The sequence below is a fragment of the Prenolepis imparis genome, unplaced genomic scaffold, assembly GCF_030444845.1.
Source record: "Prenolepis imparis isolate NDT839.2.m4 unplaced genomic scaffold, iyPreImpa1.0 SCAF_12, whole genome shotgun sequence".
Lineage (NCBI taxonomy): Eukaryota > Metazoa > Arthropoda > Insecta > Hymenoptera > Formicidae > Prenolepis > Prenolepis imparis.
This window is the reverse complement of record NW_028141170.1, coordinates 8,910,730-8,931,177: the sequence shown is the minus strand read 5'-3', so window position 1 is coordinate 8,931,177 and position 20,448 is coordinate 8,910,730. Positions and strand designations below refer to the sequence as shown.

The window sequence follows — 20,448 nt, the reverse complement described above, 5'->3', positions numbered from 1 at the left end:
ACAAAATTCAGAAAAAAAAGAAAAATTGCGATCCCAAAGTTAGAAGCGCGAGAGAATTCAGCAGAAATTTAATGTATTATTTATTTTGCAAAATATATTCGCAGGAAAAGCTGTATAATTGTTTCGAGATGTAACAAATATGAAATTTGTAAATATCAGTTCAATGAATTCGCGCACTTTCTTGCATTTCTAACTTTGATATCGCATATCTTTTGCCATGTGTTTATATATACATATAATTGTTATCTATATAATTATAACAATAATTATATATATAACTTTATATATTTATATAATAATTATATATAATTTATAATATATAATTAATAATATATAATTATAAATATATATATATAAAATAAATATATAATTTTATATAATAATTATATATAATATATAATAACAATTTTATACATATATATATATATATATATCTTATCATGATAAAAAGATATTGCGAGTTCAAAGTTAGAAGCGCGAGAAAACGCGCAATTCATTGAATCGATCTATTGGACTTGTGCAGCGTATCGTAAGGTGCTGCGTAAGGAATTTCGGAACGCGGCGAAAATTCCAAGACGCCGATCGACCGGGTGCGAATATCAGCATTTCTCGGGGCGCGATGTACCCGATCAGAGCGCGGTGACATTTCTGCGAAACGCTCGCGCGGAACATCTACGGAATTTCATTCTGACAGGATGCGAACGAGGAGGAACGACTTCCTCCGAATCGAGAACGTCCCGGGAAACAATATAAGAGCAAAAACAACGCGCATAAGTTACGCCTCGTTTGGCATCCCGCGAGCAAAAAAATTTTTTAAGATATTTATATTCAAAGGAATTTTTTCTCTCGAGAAGATTCTCGATTCCTTAAGAAGGTATACTGAAAGTTCATAATCAGAAAGATCCTGCCGAGCCTCACGTACATTTATTATCAGCATACCGGGATTAATATCTCGGCAAATATTTCGCGACCGCGAATAAACTGATTCTATCGGAATTTTCTATCGGCTCAGATTTATCTATATAATTATTATTATTATCGGTGTAAGAATGAAAGAGATCGAAATCAGAAATTATCTAGATGGTGAGATTCATATGCGCGGCACGTATATATTCATACAGAGTGTGTCAGGTTCGTTACCTTGCTTTTCAAGAGATTCTCTCTTGAATGAAGTGAAAATTAAATATTTATAAGTTGAATATTTTAAGCGCTAATCAATTCTTTGTAAAATGTTTAATACTTTTATCAAAATAATGAATATTAAAGAACAAAAGATTGCAATCGATGACGGATTTACTCTAAAGAAAAAAAAATTAAATTTAACTCATTGAGAAATTGATCATTTAAAAAAAGGGAAACGGTATACGAGTATCGAGACACTCGGTATATGTATAGGAACATACATATGTGTATAAGGCGTGTACATAATACGTAGGACGGCGGGAATAAACAAACTCTCTGTGGCGCGAAAAAAAGTATTATATATATATATATATACATATATATATATAAATACATAAATACATATATATTATATACATATTACAAATAGCCTATGCGAATAAGTTGTAACTATCCGTTGGTACACATATCGCACATATATGACCGAAAGGAACGGGGAAAAATATGACGCAAAAGATCGCTTCAGAAGTTAGCGAGGATAATGTAAAAAGAGAAAGAAAGGACGCACTAGAGAAAGGATCGAAGCAATATCGAAGTAATATCACTTCGCGATATTAAAAAATGTGCACAAACGTGCGGTGCTGCGTCGTGCGCTCTCTAACTACAATTACAAGTATAGAAATGATTTATTAACAGATAAAAAAATTTTACATCACATTTGTATACGTTGAGATTTATAAACGATACTTCGATTTTATATTTCTGTAAAACTTTAAGTAAAGATGGCATATCCAAGAACAATTTTAATATAAAAGTTATAAAATTCTTTGTTTTTTTTCTTATATTTTTTATTATTATTTAAATAAATTATATAAAAGTTATATTAATTAAATATATAGTTATATTAATAACTATATAATAAAAAATTAATAAAAAAGATGAAAAATAAAGTATATTAATTAAATGTAAATATTAAATTTTTTAAGAACAGAGAAAGATATGATTTTAAAAAATATTTGATAAATATAAATATAGATTTTTTCGCAATTACCACAATTTTACACCGATATAATTAAATATTTTTCAATCTTTTCTGTAATGCCGTCATTTGAAAGAATCGACATTTGAAGTGATAAAAATAGGGAAGAATAGGGAAAACAGTAAGCTGAAGATTCACTCATTTAATTCTGCCACGAATCAAATTGATTGTACAGATATGAAATGTATCGAAAGTGAAAAAATGGAAGGTGCTTTCGGAACAAATCCCTGTATGACGAAGATACGACAATGATTACCATGAAATCTCATGACACAACGAATGTAATAAAAAGAAGTTCTTCGTTTTTTACACGTCTTGTTGTTCATTAATATATCCTCCCTACCTCCCTATCCAAAAAATATAAAATATGAAAAATCTCAACATGCACATGCATACATACGCTTATATGTATACATTGTATGTGTGTATATACTTATTTAAAAAATCTTTTTATATTATATTTTTATCTTTTATATTTTATATTTATATTATATTTTTTTGTATATTTTATATTTCTTTACTATATTTTGATTCGTTTAAATGTTTCCATATTTTTATTTTAATATTGTATAGTTCATATTAATTAATTAATTAAAGTTTCTATGAAACAATGTCAGTTACACGCGCAATTTATATGTATGTATATGCAAAACTATAGCAAGATTATATATTGTAAAATATGTTAACGAAAAATATATGTAAAAGCAGTACAAAAATATATGAAAATATTTGCTAAGATTTTCTACATCTACATTTACAAACTAATATGAAAACTTTATTTTATTTTGTTTTATGTTTGGATTTATTTTATAAGAATTTATTTTTTAGAATAACGTAAAAATTTATTTATTTAATAAAACTCTTCTCTTCTATCTATAATAATCTATAAAAAGATAAGAGTTTTGTTAAATAAATAAATTTTTATATTAATATAAAAAGTAAATTCTTATATTAAAATAAATCTAAATATATAAAATAAATTAAAATAAAGTTCTCATATTAGTTTGTTAATATCGATGTAGAATATATATATATATATATTTCAACTAATATTTTCATATATTTTTGTACTGCTCTCGTATTATATTTTTCATTAAAATATTCTATATATTCTATATAATCTTACTATATTTTTGCATGTATAAATTGCGCGTAACATTATTTCATAAAACCGCTTGAATTGATTAATTAATACATGAATTACACAATATTGAAATAAAAACATTACAACACAGATCAAATATAATAAAGAAATATAAAATATACAAAACTGTAATATAAATATAAAATATAAAAGATAAAAACATAATATAGAAATATTTTTTAAATTTTAGCAATATTAATTTAAAAATGATTGTTCACATTTCCTTAAATTTTTGTTCTTCATATTATATTAGTGTGTATATGTATATTGTTTTAGAGACTAGATATATATAATCATATTTATTTACGAAATCCACTTACGAATTCCCATAAATTCTCACATTTTTTAAATTTCTTATTTACAATTATTTATGTGTACTTTTATTCATATGTGCTTTCATAAAAATATACGGCCAACTATATATCTATCTACTATAATTTAAAACAGAGAAATTCGAAATTTTTGTATTAATTAAATCTACGCTCAGCCTATTTCTCTTTTTATTAATTGCTATAATTAAATCTTTACTCCATATCGGTGAAATATATCAACGCTCAGATTATTAGCCGCGATAATATTATACAAGTTTAATAATAGATTATAAATTCTCATAGTTTAAGTATTCACATCAATCAAAAATAAAAATTGCGCATGGCAACAAAAATCTTTGTTCCAGCGAGAAAGCAGAACGCAATCATGGGCAAAATTTTATTTCAGGTTTATATCTGAATTATTTTTCTGCCATCAACAAAATATATTCTTGAGGTAAGTAAATATTTGTTTTGCGAATGGGGTGTGATAAATCAAATTCTCAAATGCAACAAATTGCACTTACCTTTTACTTTTTATGAAAAAGCGCGTTTTCTCTAAAATACTATCTTTTCCTCTCTGTGAAATAAAATGTGTAGAAAAATATAATCTACTTCATCTTATAATGTAAAACACATCGTAACTAGATTTAAAGAGTTATTAAATGGAAAAATCATATATAAATTTGTGAATGAATAATAATTATTAATATATAATTATTTTAACACATCAACTCTTCAGTTATATTTTTTGCAACTTTTTTCTTTGCAGCAGTAGAGAATAACGAAGTATTACTTATTATAAATATATAATAAAATAATCCTTTTTAAATCACTTTAAAAAGTAAAAATTCATAAATATTTATAATAAACAAAATGTTCTAATTTCTCTCGTTAAAGTAAATATGTGTTATAAATTTGTGTAACTAATAAAATATTAAATATCAATTTATACGTAGATGGCTGAGAAATTTTCATCGTGTTTAAAAATTTACTTTATCAATATCGCTTGTACTCTTTTCGATTCATTACCTTTGCAAAGCATTTTAATTCTCAAAACGAGGGAAATCCGACTTGTACCTCTATTCCGCGCAATGATTTGAATAAAATTGATCAGATCGCGATTATAATGTAAAAACGGAGAGAGAGAAAAAGAAGGCATTTTTAATTATAAACGAAATCCATTTGCGAGTCGGAGCGAATCGGCTAAATGTCGAGATCACATAACGTTTTCCGAGCATCGACACTATCCGGAAAATCCCGCGGAATATAGTTTTTCCTCTCTCTATACATATACACATATATATATATATTTCGTTGAACGGCGCGGAAATAAAATGGATACGCAGCGGGACGATAAATCGTCGCGTAGGTCCTTCCTAGCGTTTTGCGCCCGATAACGGCCAGGAACAAAAGGGAGGCGCGTCACGTTCGGCTCGACTCGGCTCGACTGGAATTTCGTCCCGACGAAAATTTTCATCGCGAGCGCGTATAGCTATTTATTTTATTCTCACTCGTACACGCGAATTGGATCCCGCGTCGCGTTCGAGATCTACGCGCGGTAAATCATCACGATCCTGCCGGCAAACGCCACCGCGTGCCGCGTTCGAAAATAAAACAACGAGCGACGAAAAAGCAACACACACACTCGCGAAACGGATTCTGAAAAATTCATCTCGACTGAGAAGAGCCATTCTGTTTTTTGGTTTTTTTTCCCCCTGTTAAAATCGATCATACAATCAACGACTGTTCTCTTATTTTGTAATCGTGCTAATTTCCTATGCAAAGATAATCGACATCGATTAGAATATTCTGTCGTTTCACTCTCGATTAATGCTGCGCAAGATTTTCTTCACGAGTAATTTATATTTATTTACTTATTTTATTATTATCGTTTTTCTTTTGAAAAAAAATCTATTTTGATTATAACAAAATTTCGGTATAGTATTTATAATTAAAAGAAATCATTCATATGATATCTTGCTGTAATAAATTAGAATTTATGGAAAATATGCGTTCAAAAAGAGTGAGAGGAAAAAATAGCATTTGAGAAAATCCGACAAAGATATTTATCGCATCATACAATAATATCAAAGAAACCGAAATTTATTTAAAATATATTTTAATACGATTTTATCAGACACATGTAAAATTCAAATAAACGTGAAAAAATTCAATAAATTTAATAAATCTGCTTGAGAATAACGTGTTAACGTTAATAAAATTTTTGAAATTTGTTTTATTTGATTGATACAGTCAAAGTTCGCGAGAAAGATAGAATTTCATATATAACATATTATAAAATAAAATATAATTAAATAAATGTTTTTTATTAAATTCGAGAGAAAGAGCAACCAACGCAAAATGACACATGTTGGAATTGCAAACAGTTAAACGCAATGACACCAAAAATATCATTGGACAAATAAATAATTATTCTCACGCAGATGAAACAAATAAATTCACTCACCGGACGATGATATCGGTGCCACCGTCTTTTTTCTGCATCCTGTAACAGATAAAAAAAATTATTTTTTAAACTCCTTTGTATAAGTAAAAATTAAAATAAATTAAAAATAAAATTTGTTCAATTCGATATTCCCGTTATATCCGTTATATGTATATTCGCGCGATTTTAAAAGATTTAGAAGATTTGAGATATATCGATATTTAATTAGGAAGAGGTTTATGCTTATATGCCTATTTAATTTTTCGCAACATTTAGTTAAATATATAAATATTAAATGAATAAAATAAATAATTAATAGACTCACCGGTCGATGCATCGCCGTTTCGCCATCCATCCCGCAATGTTGGGAATATCCGCAACACTTATCACAAACTGCGCGAAATACGTGTTTGGAGAAACGTCTCACGACAAACACTCGAACTCGCGAAGCGACGAACACGGATTTTAAATAATCGCGGGTGCCCGATCGCGTAATCCAGTGGGTAGATCGAGACGTTCGTTCGTCGCTAGATTCGACACTCCCGGATCGTCACACGCGGCAGGTACCCGCGACATTTATCACAAACTGCGCGAAATACGTGTTTGGAGAAACGTCTCACGACAAACACTCGAACTCGCGAAGCGACGAACACGGATTTTAAATAATCGCGGGTGCCCGACCGCGTAATCCAATGGGTAGATCGAGACGTTTGTTCGTCGCTAGATTCGACACTCTCGATTCCCGTCACACGCGACAGGTATCTGCGATACTTATCACAAACTGCGCGAAATATGTGTTTGGAGAAACGTCTCACGACAAACACTCGAACTCGCGAAGCGACGAACGCCGATTTTAAATGATCGCGGATGCCCGACCGCGTAATCCAATGGGTAGATCGAGACGTTTGTTCGTCGCTAGATTCGACACTCATCCCGACTCGTCACACGCGGCAGGTACGGCAGGATAGGTATCCCCGATTGCACTCGCGACCTGTAACAAATAAAATACATATATAGAGAAATACTTAAACAAATATAACAAAAATTATATGTTTCCTAAATGTTATTATATATTTTGCTTACCTCACAGAGTTGCCTCGCTGTCGCCCGATGCCTCCCTAGGCCTTCTCCTCCTCTCTTGGTCGACCGTCGTTGCTCCTTCATAGCACTCACAGTTACCAGCTGATTTCTGTCAAAAAATATTAATAGAGAATAAGATAAAACATAATATTTATAACATATTACTATTTTAATTTTTATAACATATTATTTTTAAATTTAATTCGCAAATTTTCTTTATTAATATTTTTTGACAGAAATCAGCTGATTAAAGCGTTAATTTGCTAATTAATTTTTAAAATAAGAATATATTATAAAAATTAAAATATGTTTTAACTAATATATTATAATTCCTTAAACTCGATTAATATTTTTGACAGTTATCAGCTGATTTCTGTCAAAAAATATTAATCGCAGATAAGGCATTATAACATATTATTTACAACATATTTTAATTTTTATAACCTATTATTATTTTAGCAATTAACGCTTTAATCAGATGATTTTTGTCAAAAAATATTAATCAAGTTTATTATAATATTAATAAAGTTAAACAAGAAGTTATAAAAATATCTTTTTTATATAAAATCGAGAAAAAACGCGCGCGTAATGCGCGCTTGTGTTGTTCTACACAGAGAGAATTTTCTCTTAAAATTTACTATGAAAATCATGATTATCGTGGGACAATATGGCATGGAAAGAATTTTATAAGAATTTCTCTGATTAATATTTATCACAATAAAAATAATAACATCTATTATAATAAAATATAAAATATGTTTGATTAATTTTATTATGCAGTTTAGTAAAATTAATCAAACATGTTTTATATTTTATTTTGATAGATATTATTATTTTTATTGTGATAAGTATTAATCAAAGAAATTCTCATAAAATTCTTTCCATACCATATTGTCCCACGATTACCATGATTTTCAAGGTAAATTTTACGAAAAAATTCTCTGTGTAGTTGTTAAAAAAATTTAAAAAGAAATAAAAAATAAAAAACGTATATTATCACACTTTTTGTTATCAATATGTCGATTGTCTTACTTCACAGGCGGCCTGAAGAGAGACGCGGCAGCTCCTGGAGAAGATGAATTTCCGTTGAAGAACTCACAATCGCATTACTTTATATACGACACTCTCGGAGTTCTTATCGCATTTCCAACGTCCTTTCGGCGATCGCCCGTTATTATGCACAGCACTCCCGGAGTCGTTCAGAATAAATAATCCGCTGCCACTGTCTTTTTTCTGCGACCTGTTACAGATAAAATTAACTATTTTTTTAAATCCTTTATATAAATAAAGATTAAAATAAATAAATAATAAAATTTTAAAAAAGAAAAAATTAAAAGACGTATATTATAACACTTTTTGTTTTCAATATGTCGATTGTCTTACCTCGCAAGTAACCCAAAGAGAGACGCAGCAGCTCCTGGAGAAGACGAATTTCCGTTGAAGAATTCGCACTCGCGTTACCTTATATACGATACTCCTGGATTTTTTATCGCATTCTCGATGTCCTTTCGGCGATCGCTCGTTATTTTGCACGACACTTCCAGAGTCGCTCGGAATAAGTAATCCGCTGTCTTCTTTCTGCATCACAGTTCTGTTACAGATAAAAAAATTATTTTTTTAAATTCTTTGTATAAATAAAAATTAAAATAAATAGAAAATAAGATTTAAGAAAAATTAAAAAAACAGAAAATCAAAGGACGTGTATTATCACACTTTTCATTATCAATATGTCGATTCACAAAGAGAATTTTCTCTTAGAATTTACCTTGAAAATCATGGTAATCGTGGGACAATATATGGTATGGAAAGAATTTTATGAGAATTTCTTTGATTAATATTTATCACAATAAAAATAATATCTATCACAATAAAATATAAAATGTTTTATTAATTTTACTATATAGTTAGTAAATTTTACTATGCAGTTTAGTAAAATTAATCAAACATGTTTTATATTTTATTGTGATAGATATTATTTTTATTGTAATAAATATTAATCAAAGAAATTCTCATAAAAGCCTTTCCGTACCATATTGTCCCATGATTTCCAAGATTTTCAGGGTAAATTTGAAGAGAAAATTCTCTCAGTGTTGTCTTAGCTCGCAGGCGGCCTGAAGAGAGACGCGGCAGCTCCTGGAGAAGACGAATTTCCGTTGAAGAATTCGCACTTGCGTTACCTTATATACGACACTCCCGGATTTTTTATCGCATTTCCGATGTCCTTTCGGCGATCGTTATTTTGCACAGCACTTCCGGAGTCACTCCGAATAAGTAATCCACTGCCACCGTCTTCTTTCTGCATCCCAGTTCTGTTACAGATAAAAAAATTATTTTAAAAAATCCTTTGTATAAATAAAAATTAAAATAAATAGAAAATAAAATTTAAAAAAACATAAAATCAAAAGACGTGTATTACACACTTTTCGTTATCAACGTGTCGATTGTCTAGCTCGCAGGCGACCCGAAGAGAGACGCGGCAGCTCCTGGAGAAGACGAATTTCCGTTGAAGAATTCGTACTCGCGTTACTTTATATACGAGACTCCCGGATTTTTTATCGCACTCCCGACTTTCTCTCGGCGATCCCTCATTTACGTTATATACGGTACTCTCGAACTTCGAACAAATAATTCGCGAAATACTCTCTACTCGCTCGCTACTTTGCATACGACACCCGGCCATTTTCTCATCGCACTCCTGATACCCTTTCGGCGCTTGCCCCTTACTTTGCACGACACCCGGACTCGCCCCGAACAAGTAATTCGCGAAACACTCGCGCGCGTTACTTTATATACGACATTCCCGATGTTTATCGCACTCTCCCGACACGTTTTCGGCGAATAAATCACGCGAAACGTAGCAATTCGCCCACCGTCGTTGTTGCACACGACACTTTTCGACGAAGGATTAACGGTCGCGGACGCTTTCGATAATCGCAAGCAAAATCTCGATTCTTGTACTATACTTCGCGGCAACTTCCGCCGATACGCGAATTGCAGCGCCACTTGTCGCGAATGATGTAGAGGGCACGCCACTTAATATTGCGAGTACTTCAAATCGTTAGTTGACCAATCAGGAGGGCGAAGCTTGCTTTATCCTGATTGGTCGATTAAATGATACGGAGCATTCACAATGTCCAGCGGAGGGACATCTATTATCTATACTTTATGTCTTGTGTAGTAACTTTTTCTAAAGAGAGAGAAAGAGAGAGAGAGAAAGAAAGAGAGAGAGAGAAAGAGAGAGAAAGAAAGAGAGAGAAAGAGAGAGAAAGAAAGAGAGAGAGAGAAAGAGAGAGAAAGAAAGAGAGAGAGGGGGGGGGGAGAGAGAGAGTGAGAGGGTGAGAGAGAGAGAGAGAGAGAGAGAGAGAGAGAGAGAGAGAGAGAGAGAGAGAGAGAGAGAGAGAGAGAGAGAGAGAGAGAGAGAGAGAGAGAGAGAGAGAGAGAGAGAGAGAGAGAGAGAGAGAGAGAGAGAGAGAGAGAGAGAGAGAGAGACTATATCTTTCCTCGCATCTGTTCCAATTCTGAGAATATTCGCCCATTAATTAACGCAAAAAGTATAGCTATAAAACGAACAAGGTTATAATACTACCCCCGGAGCTCGAGCAATCCGAGAGTCAATAAATAATTGATCGATATCGATGTACCTTGATTGACGCCGAAACCGACGCCATCGATGCTCGCCTCTTCGATCGCACAGTATTACACGACGAATAAGATATACCTCGACGAACCGATATGAATATTAAGAGAGACTATTAATGAGACGCGAATGAACACACCGCGACGCTATTTACGTACACGTTAATTGAGACACACCGCCGCGATCCATCCGCTCGACACTCGACGACAATCCTTTGGGCCTTGGGGCGGAAGAGAGGGGGCTACACGAGTTGCCACAAGACACGGTGCGTGACGTATGTGTGACGTACATGTGACGTATGTCGCGCCACCAAGGATTTGCGCGGGAGAGCAGGGACTACGCTACTCAAAACAAAGAGTGCAGCTCCGTGACGTATAGGGGCGCGCGCTACCGTCTATGTTTTCACTAGTGTAGCCCCCTCTCTCCCGCGCAAATCCTTCGCAAGATGTCTGACAATGTCGAGTGTCGCGAGTGGATGGGGCGAACAGATCGTCGTGAGTATCAATTATCCCACGAAAGTGTCGCGTTATTATACCACATTACCATTATCACATAGACAGTATTGCATCGCGCTTGATGTTTGTTCTAGAATTCTAATCTGAATCCATCGACATGGCATGATCCAGCTTCTCTCGCCGGGAAGAAAGGAGTCGAATCTCAGGTATTTATTAACTTCAATTCGGAGGAATCTCGATCCTAGATTTAGCTCGATCATTAAAGAAATACATCTTTTGTTCGAATGACAGAAAATCTGCTTTCTTTTTCAGACTTTTTCGGACTTGAAAATTTCCAGTGGAGCGAGCGAGACAGAAATAATGTACTCTGTACATGATTACGTCACTGAAGTTTCACTGTCGTGACTGACTTCAATCGACAGGTGTCGCGTCGCGATCATTTCCCTCGCGTTTGTCGTCGCCATTTTTAAAAGTGAATCTTCGACGAGTGTCTCGTAAAAGTACGTGTGCCGGCAGTGTCGAACTAATTACCGGATAATCGCTGCGCTAATTAGTCGGATTGTGATCGAGAGCGATTCGCGATCATCGGACTCGCCTGTCGAATCGTTTTTCTGTCAAGGTTTCCGCGAGCGGGAGATAAATATTGTGTCGGCCACGATGGTCGTTTTTTTTTTCCGTCCAGTATATCGTGTGTAACGAATCGGCAGTTTCGACGAGCAAATCAGTGTCTCTCGGTCAATTTGTACGATCGCTGTCGAGAAGGGGATTCGTCCTGTTACAGCGATGTTTACAGCATCGGAGGAATCGAATATATAGAGAGATCGAGGCGGACTTGATCGTCCTATTTCCTCTTATTTTTTCGACCGAAATGCATCGGCGTTGTGCATAACGGGCGTCGTCGTGTCGGATGATCGTTAATTAGTGCGCGAGGTGGTAATTAACAGGCGCGATTGATTCGTACTTCGTGCGAGAGACTGCTTGATGAGGAGCATAGTATCGGTCCAGGAGGAGCCAGGAATGCGGAATGCAGGGAGAGGATGCAGGATGCAACGAGGATGGAAGGAGCGATGAAGCGGCAGAGACCCATCCGGGTGAGTAAATTCATTTACGATATTTATACGTATGTTCATTTATTCGCAAGATGAATGCCTACCTTGTTATCGCGCGTTGTTAATAAACGCGAATATTATTAATCAATGCAATCTCGCGGCGAAATTAATAAATAATTAATAATTATTTGTTATTTATTATTATTTATTTATTATTTATTTCTTAATTATTTATTTCTTATGAAATAATTAATTAATTAATAATACATGTTTCGCGCGAATTAATAATATAACGTTTATATATTTTCCATTCGATTGTGCAGTACAGTGAATTTTTAATTTCTTATTGCATATACTTTCAAGCGTGACAACAAAAAAATATAAATTTTTTTATGATTGTGTCCGAGTGTCCGAGGTATGGACACTTTGTGACAATAATATTCTCGTCGCAATTTATTGCGACATACGAAACACATTGTACCTATAATAATGCGTTTTCCAACTGAGGAGGAAAATGAGCGTTAAAATTGAATTTGCGTACTACATAATTACTGGCAATTTTGCTAAAGTTGCCGCTACCTGTTCTCTTGTATTTCTGTAGATTAAAAGATGAAACACAAAGCTAATAAACATATAGACAGCTGTCCACGCGTTGTGGTTCAACAGTTCGGTCAACATTATTCATAAAAGCAAATTAAACAGTAGAGAAAGAGAGATCTTGTAGCTTTGCTCTATACATTACAAAGCACTTGTAACAAAACGTTTAAAACCGCTACAGATAATTGTGTACATACAACATAAATATTCCTTGTCATAGAGAAAAGAATTTATAATTAAATGCATATATACATTATTCTTTCTTTCTTTTAAAAAAAAACTTGTCTTTATTTATGTCTGCTTTTTATATCAACGTATATGGTTATTGTTTTAACTGTGAAAACTTTTGAGAAATTATTTTTACATTTTACAAGCGTTTTGTCAATTTTCTAAATTATTTATTTACATTTTTTCGATCGATTATAACTCGAAAATTAATATATTTCTTCTATATTTTAATTCAGTAATTTATTGATAATAGAAAAAAAAAATTGCTAATAGAATATATCATTGAAATCAATTACTTATATATATATATATAGCACATGTGCTTGACACACGTGATGAAAAAATGTGGAAATTAAATACGAAATAAAAATAGGATTTTTTAGTATATGATATATTAAAATGTACTGGTATATGATATACATATACTAAACAAATTCTATTTTTATTTCATATTTAATTTCCACATTTTTTCATCAAATGTATCAAGCACATATGCTGCAATGTACATATGTAATTGATTTCAACAATATATTCTATTATCAATTTTTTTCCTATGAGCAATAAATTACTGAATTAAAATCGAAGAAATATTAATTTTCGAATTATAATCGACCGAAAAAAATATAAATAAATGATTTAGAAAATTAACCAAAAGATTGTAAGATAGAAAAATTAAATACGAAATTAAATACAAAATAAAAATAGGATTTTTTAATATATGATATATACTAAAAAATCCTCTACTTCTTTTGTATATAATTTCCATATTTTTCATTTCTTAATACTGCAAAGTTTAACACATTCTAATATACATCAAATACTATTATTCAGAAGAAAATATTTACGTATTGTAAAACTAACAATAAGACGATTAAAAAAGCTAGCCGATATAACGCATTCACACACAAATAATGACCAAAAAATTTTCTTCTCTTGATTCTCCACCGGATTTCTTTTGGTAACTCGCGAAGATAAAGCTCGTCGTCACCCAAGAAACAACCCTGTCGACGGCCAGGAAATTGTAAACCAACCTAATTGACCGTGTGCTTTCACGCGCAGGTAGTTCTCGGAGCTTATACAGTAGCTCGAAGCTTTCGTCCGCACGATAAAAGTGACTGAAAGGAAAATTTCCGGTTTTTTTCCTCGTTTATTTCTTCGTCAGTCTTTCATCTTTTGTCTTTCATTTCTTCTTTCTCTTATGACTTTCTCACGTTTTCTCAGCCTCTATTTCGTCTTCGTTGTTTTCGCTGAAAAAGTTGGTTTGACGATCTTAAGTGACGAAACGGTTCGTCAGGTCGCGCGTATCAGGCAGTTACGAACGTTTTTTACGATACGCAAAAGTTACGCCACCATAACTTTCCACTTTCTTTGTCGGCCGGTTAAAGAACTCGATTACGTAATCGCGACGAGAGAAAGTCGGAGCAAGATCTTTCTTTTTTACGCCCTTACGCGATCCTCTAACTTTGCAACTGTCTTCGCGAGTTCTTTCACCGCTATTGTACATACATGCAAGTAGTTTAGCTCAGACATTGAGCAGACATCTCGCGTCGAAATAATATATCGTGAAATTTTGTAGTAATTTGCAAATTGGTAAAATATATCTCGATTTTAGAATATAAAAGACATAATATCTTTGAAAAATAGTTGTTTTAGATGAATATTTATTTACAAAATTATTTAATATATTGTTTATAATATTTATATAATAATACATTATAACTCGTATACATATATATTAATCACTTGTTATGCATACATTAATTTGTCTGTTTTATACATAAAAACTTGACACAAACTTTTTCATTTAATTTAGTAAAATAATTATTAAAGAAGACATAATACATTACTCCTTTAACAGCAGGGGTAACAAACTACAATTTATAACACTTTCAAAAAAATTAATTAAAATTTATTCTGTCTCTTGCTTCTCACTTGCAAAATAATTATATGCGTTATAATTTTAAGAACGTAAAAATAGAGAAAAAAGTATAAAATTATATTTCAAGTTTTTAAAAGCATTTTTCAATAAAAAGAACTAAGAAGTTTGAGTATAAGTTATAAATTTCTTTTATTCTATAAAAGATTCGTTCACGAAATTGTAAACTTGTTACAAATGTGAATTCACAAGTTCATACTGAGAAATATGCCGCGAAATTACAAGTAGAATTCTTCAGAAAGAAATTGGTAGCAAGCAGAGAAACGCGTTCACGATTTTTCGCAAGATTCTCAAAGGCTTATATCCACTCGGTACAGTAAACTCGAACGAGTAAAATCGACAGGAGATTCGTTTGGACGCGTTTCGGCATCCATTGCGGCCAGCCGCGTATGTTCCATTGAAAGTTTTAGTACGATCGAATCTTCGGTACAAAAGGAAAAATACGACCGCGAACATATGAGCGAATTCCGAACTTCTTATTCATACTCTCGATCGTACGATTGTCCTCGAAAAAGATTCTAATAATAAATTTCTCAAGAGCACGATCGAGGAAAGAAACAAAATGAGATAAAAAGAAATTTATAAAGAAACATTTGTAACTCCAATAGAAACTTTGTTCGCTATTATAAAAGCGTCAGTGTTCCGCAATTCTTTTTTTAAATTATTAATGTTTTATTTTTTAAACAAAAATTTTATCTAATTAAAGGATAATTTTATTTTACAATAAAAGTAATTCTATTTATTCTTATTTTTCATACTTTTTATTTTTTTTAAACATTAAATTATTAATTATTTAATAATTCTAGTATCAATCTGAGACTTCAGATAAAATTAAAAGCAATTGTGGTTTAATGTATTAAGAAATTCTGTACATTAAAATTATAGTCTTTATAATGAATAAAATCTTTCATCGACAATTTACAAAATTTTTATTACTCTGGAATATTTAATATATGGTAACAAACTTGATTGTAAAAATTTAATAATTTCTTTGAAGCTGATAGGACCAAATTAGCGAAATTAAATCGGATCCATTGAAATATTTAATACTCACTTTGTACTAATTTGTATTAATAAAGAGATAATTTTACACTATGTGCCATTTTAGAAAAAAGACGTGGTACTACTGACGCGATTTCACAGAGTACAAAAGTATCTTTACCATTAATCCAAATTAATACAAAATGAGTACTAAACATTTCAATGAATCCGATGGATTTAATTCTGCCGATTTGATTCGGTCAACTTTAAAGAAGTAATCTAATATACTACACTTACGTATGAGATAACTCGAAAAGTTGCAAATTCTTTTGTGTTACACAAAAATGGTTATTCTTTCCGAGCTGAGCACAGCATCCATTTTCTGAAGTACATCCGCGCCGCGACATAAACAAAAACAAAAATAAACGCACGTTGTGCAACGAAGCCGGTCCCCGGCAAGGAAATTCGCTCGCGGGTTTCCAGTTAAAACAGCCGGATAGACGAGAAGAAAGATCGAAGCGTCCGCCGCTTGAGAAAAACGCATGTGCGCTGGTGGAAACGGTGGCAAGAACTCTTAAATCCCTGAAAAAAGGAGGGATGAAATTTTCTTTTTTGCTAGTTTTGCCTGTCTGATGCGCTTCTGGCCATCGTTGTCCCTCGGGAACCATCTCCTTCCCGTCTCCCTAGCCGCGTTCTGTTTTTCTACCGAGCTTAAAATTATTTTTATCCGCGACGAAGGAGGAAGGGAAAATATCTTCGATATCTAGTGTTCTTACTTCTCTCTCTTTCTCTCTTTATTTTTCTCTTTTGCCACATTTTTTCAATTGCAATTCGCTGAAGAAGAACCCCCGATCCTTTTATTCATTTTTCTCCAACAGCTAATTTTTTAACTCAAAAAATGCGTCGCGTAATCTGTTTTGCTATAACAATTCTTACTTTGTTTAATTTAATTAGATTCGAGCGAAAAAGGTGGTCTAAGAAATAGGAGAAAACTTATAATGATACAAAACTCGTATAATATAAAAATATCTCCAAAATAAATAAACTATATTACTCATTTGTGATATACATATATATATTTACATATATTATACATATTTATTGAAATGTATTAAATGCATTTTTCTTAGACGATATCAATTTATGATATTTATTACTTCTAATAACTAATTAATTAAAGTTTCTTACATCTTTTAAAAAATTTTTTAATTTAGAAAAACAAATATTAAAAACACCACGTCTCTGCATGAGAATTTATGCTGATTTTTACCTCGTTATTCATTATATTAAGAAAAGTAATTTTAAAAAATCCGGTCAATAAGCCTACTAAATATTGCTTTCTTTTTTCTGATTTTTACTTCTTCTATAGTGTTGCATTCCCTGCAGCATCGGATCGAATCTTCTCTTGCTCGAGCCAATTGTTCTGAAATTAAAGAATGAGATCGGAACCGGGCAAGAGAGGAGCCTTTGACGAAATTGCGCGTTCTCGGTATTAAGTCATTGTAATCCGATGAGTCTCTTCTTTCTCCGTACGCTATTTGTTTAATACTCTTTTCTATTTCCCCGTTCTCTTTTTTCGGACGCGCTTCGCTTTCGGAAGCTTTTCGCTTTCGATATTCTACGGATATGCTCATGTCTCTCTTTTCATAAGCGATGACGAGTGCAACACTTCTGGATAAAGTTCTTCAAAACTTCTCCCATTCTCATTCCCGCAATAGGATCTATAGCGGACACTATTAACGTAATTAGTTCCTAGAGAATAAGAAAGAGAGAGAAGAGAGAGAAAGAGAGAGAGCGTGTCAAGCGAGGCTCTTTACCTCTCGGCCATTAACAGAGACTTCCTTCCGGTAGCTTTGCTCGAATTTCTTCAAGTTCTTTGGAGCATTTCTCGCGCGAACGGCGAACGCTCTATTCTTTTTTAAAGACCACGACGAAAGTGGAACGAGCTCGGAAATATGCTGCCTTGCACATTTTTCCATCATGCTGCTAGCTCGCTTCGTCCTCCAGAATAACGAACTCGCTCGGTTGATTAAGCTCCGCCTCATTCTCATTTTCGTCCGTTTCGCGATTTTTTCCGCATTATTTTCTTTCAGAGCAGCATTGCGCTCGATATAATTAACGCCGCGAAAGAAATTCGGAACTTTGTTCCCCTTAGCAGTAATTCATCTGTCAGCCGCAAGTGTCTTAAATATAATAGAAACATGCAAAAATCTTTTAAATTTTAAATATATAATTTATCAATCATACTGACAATGAAATGCGTAAAAAGAATAAATCTTCCTATAATATACACATATATACATATCCATATATATAAATTATATGACGATTTCAATATACTGGAAGAAATTTAAAAAATCATATTTTATTTAAAAACAGCTTTCTATTATTTTTTATTTTAATTTTAAGTGAATAATATTAATCTTTTTCTTATTAGAAATAAAGTAGCCTCAAATAGTATTTAAAATTCATATGTAAAAATGTGTGTGAAGAGAAAATTAGCGTATAATTTCATGAAAATATACTGAAAGAAATTTTAAAAAATTATATATTTTATTTAAAAACAGCTTTCTATTATTTTTTATTTTAATTTTAAGTGAATAATATTGATCTTTTTCTTATTAGAAATAAAGTAGCCTCAAATAATTTAAAATTTATATGTAAAGATGTATGTGTGTGAAGAGAAAATTTATAATTTCGTGAAAATACGCATTGATTACTTTTTCGAATTTTTTAAATTTTTACTTACACAATCAACCTTGCGAAACATTCAGTTGAATTCGCAGCCATCATCTTTGTACTTGAATCCGAAAGAGCACCGATGAAGGACTGTCGTACTCCTCCTAGATTAATTGTTCGATATCCAGACTCACGCGGATTAGATGGCACGTGGGCTGAATCGTTAATGGGTTTCTTACGGTATCGTCTAGATTGAAGGGCATGAGATAAAGGGGCAACGAGAGGTCGCGAACGCGCAAGAGAGAAGGAACATCGATGATTTACGAATGTGCCGGATTTCTGATCGATCGTTATCACTTATCTTTACTGGCTTGCAATATATTTTACGAACGCAGTAACGGATATAGAAAGCTGAAGGCACGAGCTTAGAAAATTGCTAGGCAAATAAAATCTTCAAAAAATTTAATTATTAAGTGAGAAATAATCTGGCTCTTTTTATTGTCAATATACGCATTATAAGTATTGTAATGATTAATGATGATAGAATTAAACTCATGTAAAATAAATGAAAATTACGCAAAAGTAAAAATTGTATTAAAGATAAATATTTTAATAGGAACACAGTTCTCTTTTTTTCTCATATTTTTCTATTGCTTTATATTATTTTCTTCACGAATAAGATTTTCTTTTTAAAAATTTCTTTAAAAGTTATTTATATTATCAAGCGAAAGCCCTAAACAAGCGCCACTGAGAAATCCGGCACTGCGCGAACGAAGGAGAAAGATAATCGCTGATGTTTCTTCACGGGCTCCTAAATAAACTCGCGAGGCGCAATAATTCACGGCAAATGCACGGTGCATCGAAGAAGTTTCGCGAGTGAGTGAATCGCGCGCTGAAACAAAACTTTGAGGGAAGTATTTATCGCTTGTCTCTCCTTCAAGAACAGTACTCTTCTTCGACCTCTCTGCAAACACGCTTTAGATCCTTCTTTTCGAATTGCATTCAGCCTGTCACAGCTTCCATGCGTGTTCTGGATATTGACTGAATGTCTTCTTTCAAGACGAATTCTATTTTTAACTTTGAAAATTGAAAAAGGAGATTGACGAAATTTTTTAACCGAGTTAGAATAAAAAAAATGATATTATTAAATAACTTACCTAGAAAGGCGTACAGAAAGATGCACAGAGTTGAGTGATAATTAAGGTACTTTATAAATAAAATGGGTACATTGATTCACATTGATTTTAGAGAAAAAAATTGCGATTTTAGGCGCTAGAAATTAGGCATTAGAAGTATAATAATATTATAACGTGATAACAATTTGATGAGATTACGATGCTAGAAGAAAATTAATTTAATAAGAATGAAATAAAGCTATCTATATCTACCATACTTTTACAATTTATTTAAAAATTTTTTAATAATGAAATATTTTTTTGTTTATTTTTATAAGAAATTTAAATCTATTTTAGAGAAAAATACTTCAATATATAGATACAAAATTAATAGAATTTACAGAATTAGCTGAAATATAAACATGCCAATTTAAAAAAAATTAATAAAAACTAATTAATAATTTTTTTAATTTTTATAATGAACAATTGTCAACGAGTTAAAAAAATATCATTTATATCACTTGAAAGACTTTGGCTTTGCACGTTACTCTCATCAAAATAGCCAGGCACCAAGAAGAGACTGTAATTAAGAATGCAAGACGAAATGCACTAAAATAGAGAGAGTAGAG

At 32.2% G+C, this 20,448-nt stretch overlaps 2 protein-coding genes and 1 long non-coding RNA gene across 3 annotated transcripts in view; 1 reads left to right on the top strand and 2 right to left on the bottom strand.

Moving 5' to 3' along the window:
• Positions 1-6,897: 6,897 nt before the first annotated feature.
• Positions 6,898-8,255, bottom strand: LOC145943612 (uncharacterized). Its single transcript, XR_014426544.1, has 3 exons — positions 8,175-8,255; positions 7,146-7,251; positions 6,898-7,053 (listed from the first exon to the last, which is right to left on the bottom strand). It is a non-coding gene; the product is annotated as an uncharacterized LOC145943612 (long non-coding RNA).
• Positions 8,256-8,284: 29 nt separating this feature from the next.
• On the bottom strand, positions 8,285-9,822 carry LOC145943958 (uncharacterized). Its single transcript, XM_083051878.1, has 4 exons — positions 9,563-9,822; positions 9,320-9,451; positions 8,526-8,733; positions 8,285-8,382 (listed from the first exon to the last, which is right to left on the bottom strand). The coding sequence occupies exons 1-4, from the start codon at positions 9,820-9,822 to the stop codon at positions 8,317-8,319; spliced, it is 666 nt and encodes a 221-aa protein (XP_082908004.1). The 3' UTR covers positions 8,285-8,316.
• A 2,138-nt stretch (positions 9,823-11,960) lies between these two features.
• LOC145944240 (uncharacterized) overlaps positions 11,961-20,448 on the top strand; it is a 56,459-nt gene continuing 47,971 nt past the window's right edge. Inside the window, exon 1 of the mRNA XM_083052478.1 lies at positions 11,961-12,325. Coding sequence (XP_082908604.1) covers positions 12,259-12,325 — 67 coding nt within the window. The 5' untranslated portion in view covers positions 11,961-12,258. The remainder of the gene's footprint in view (positions 12,326-20,448) is intronic.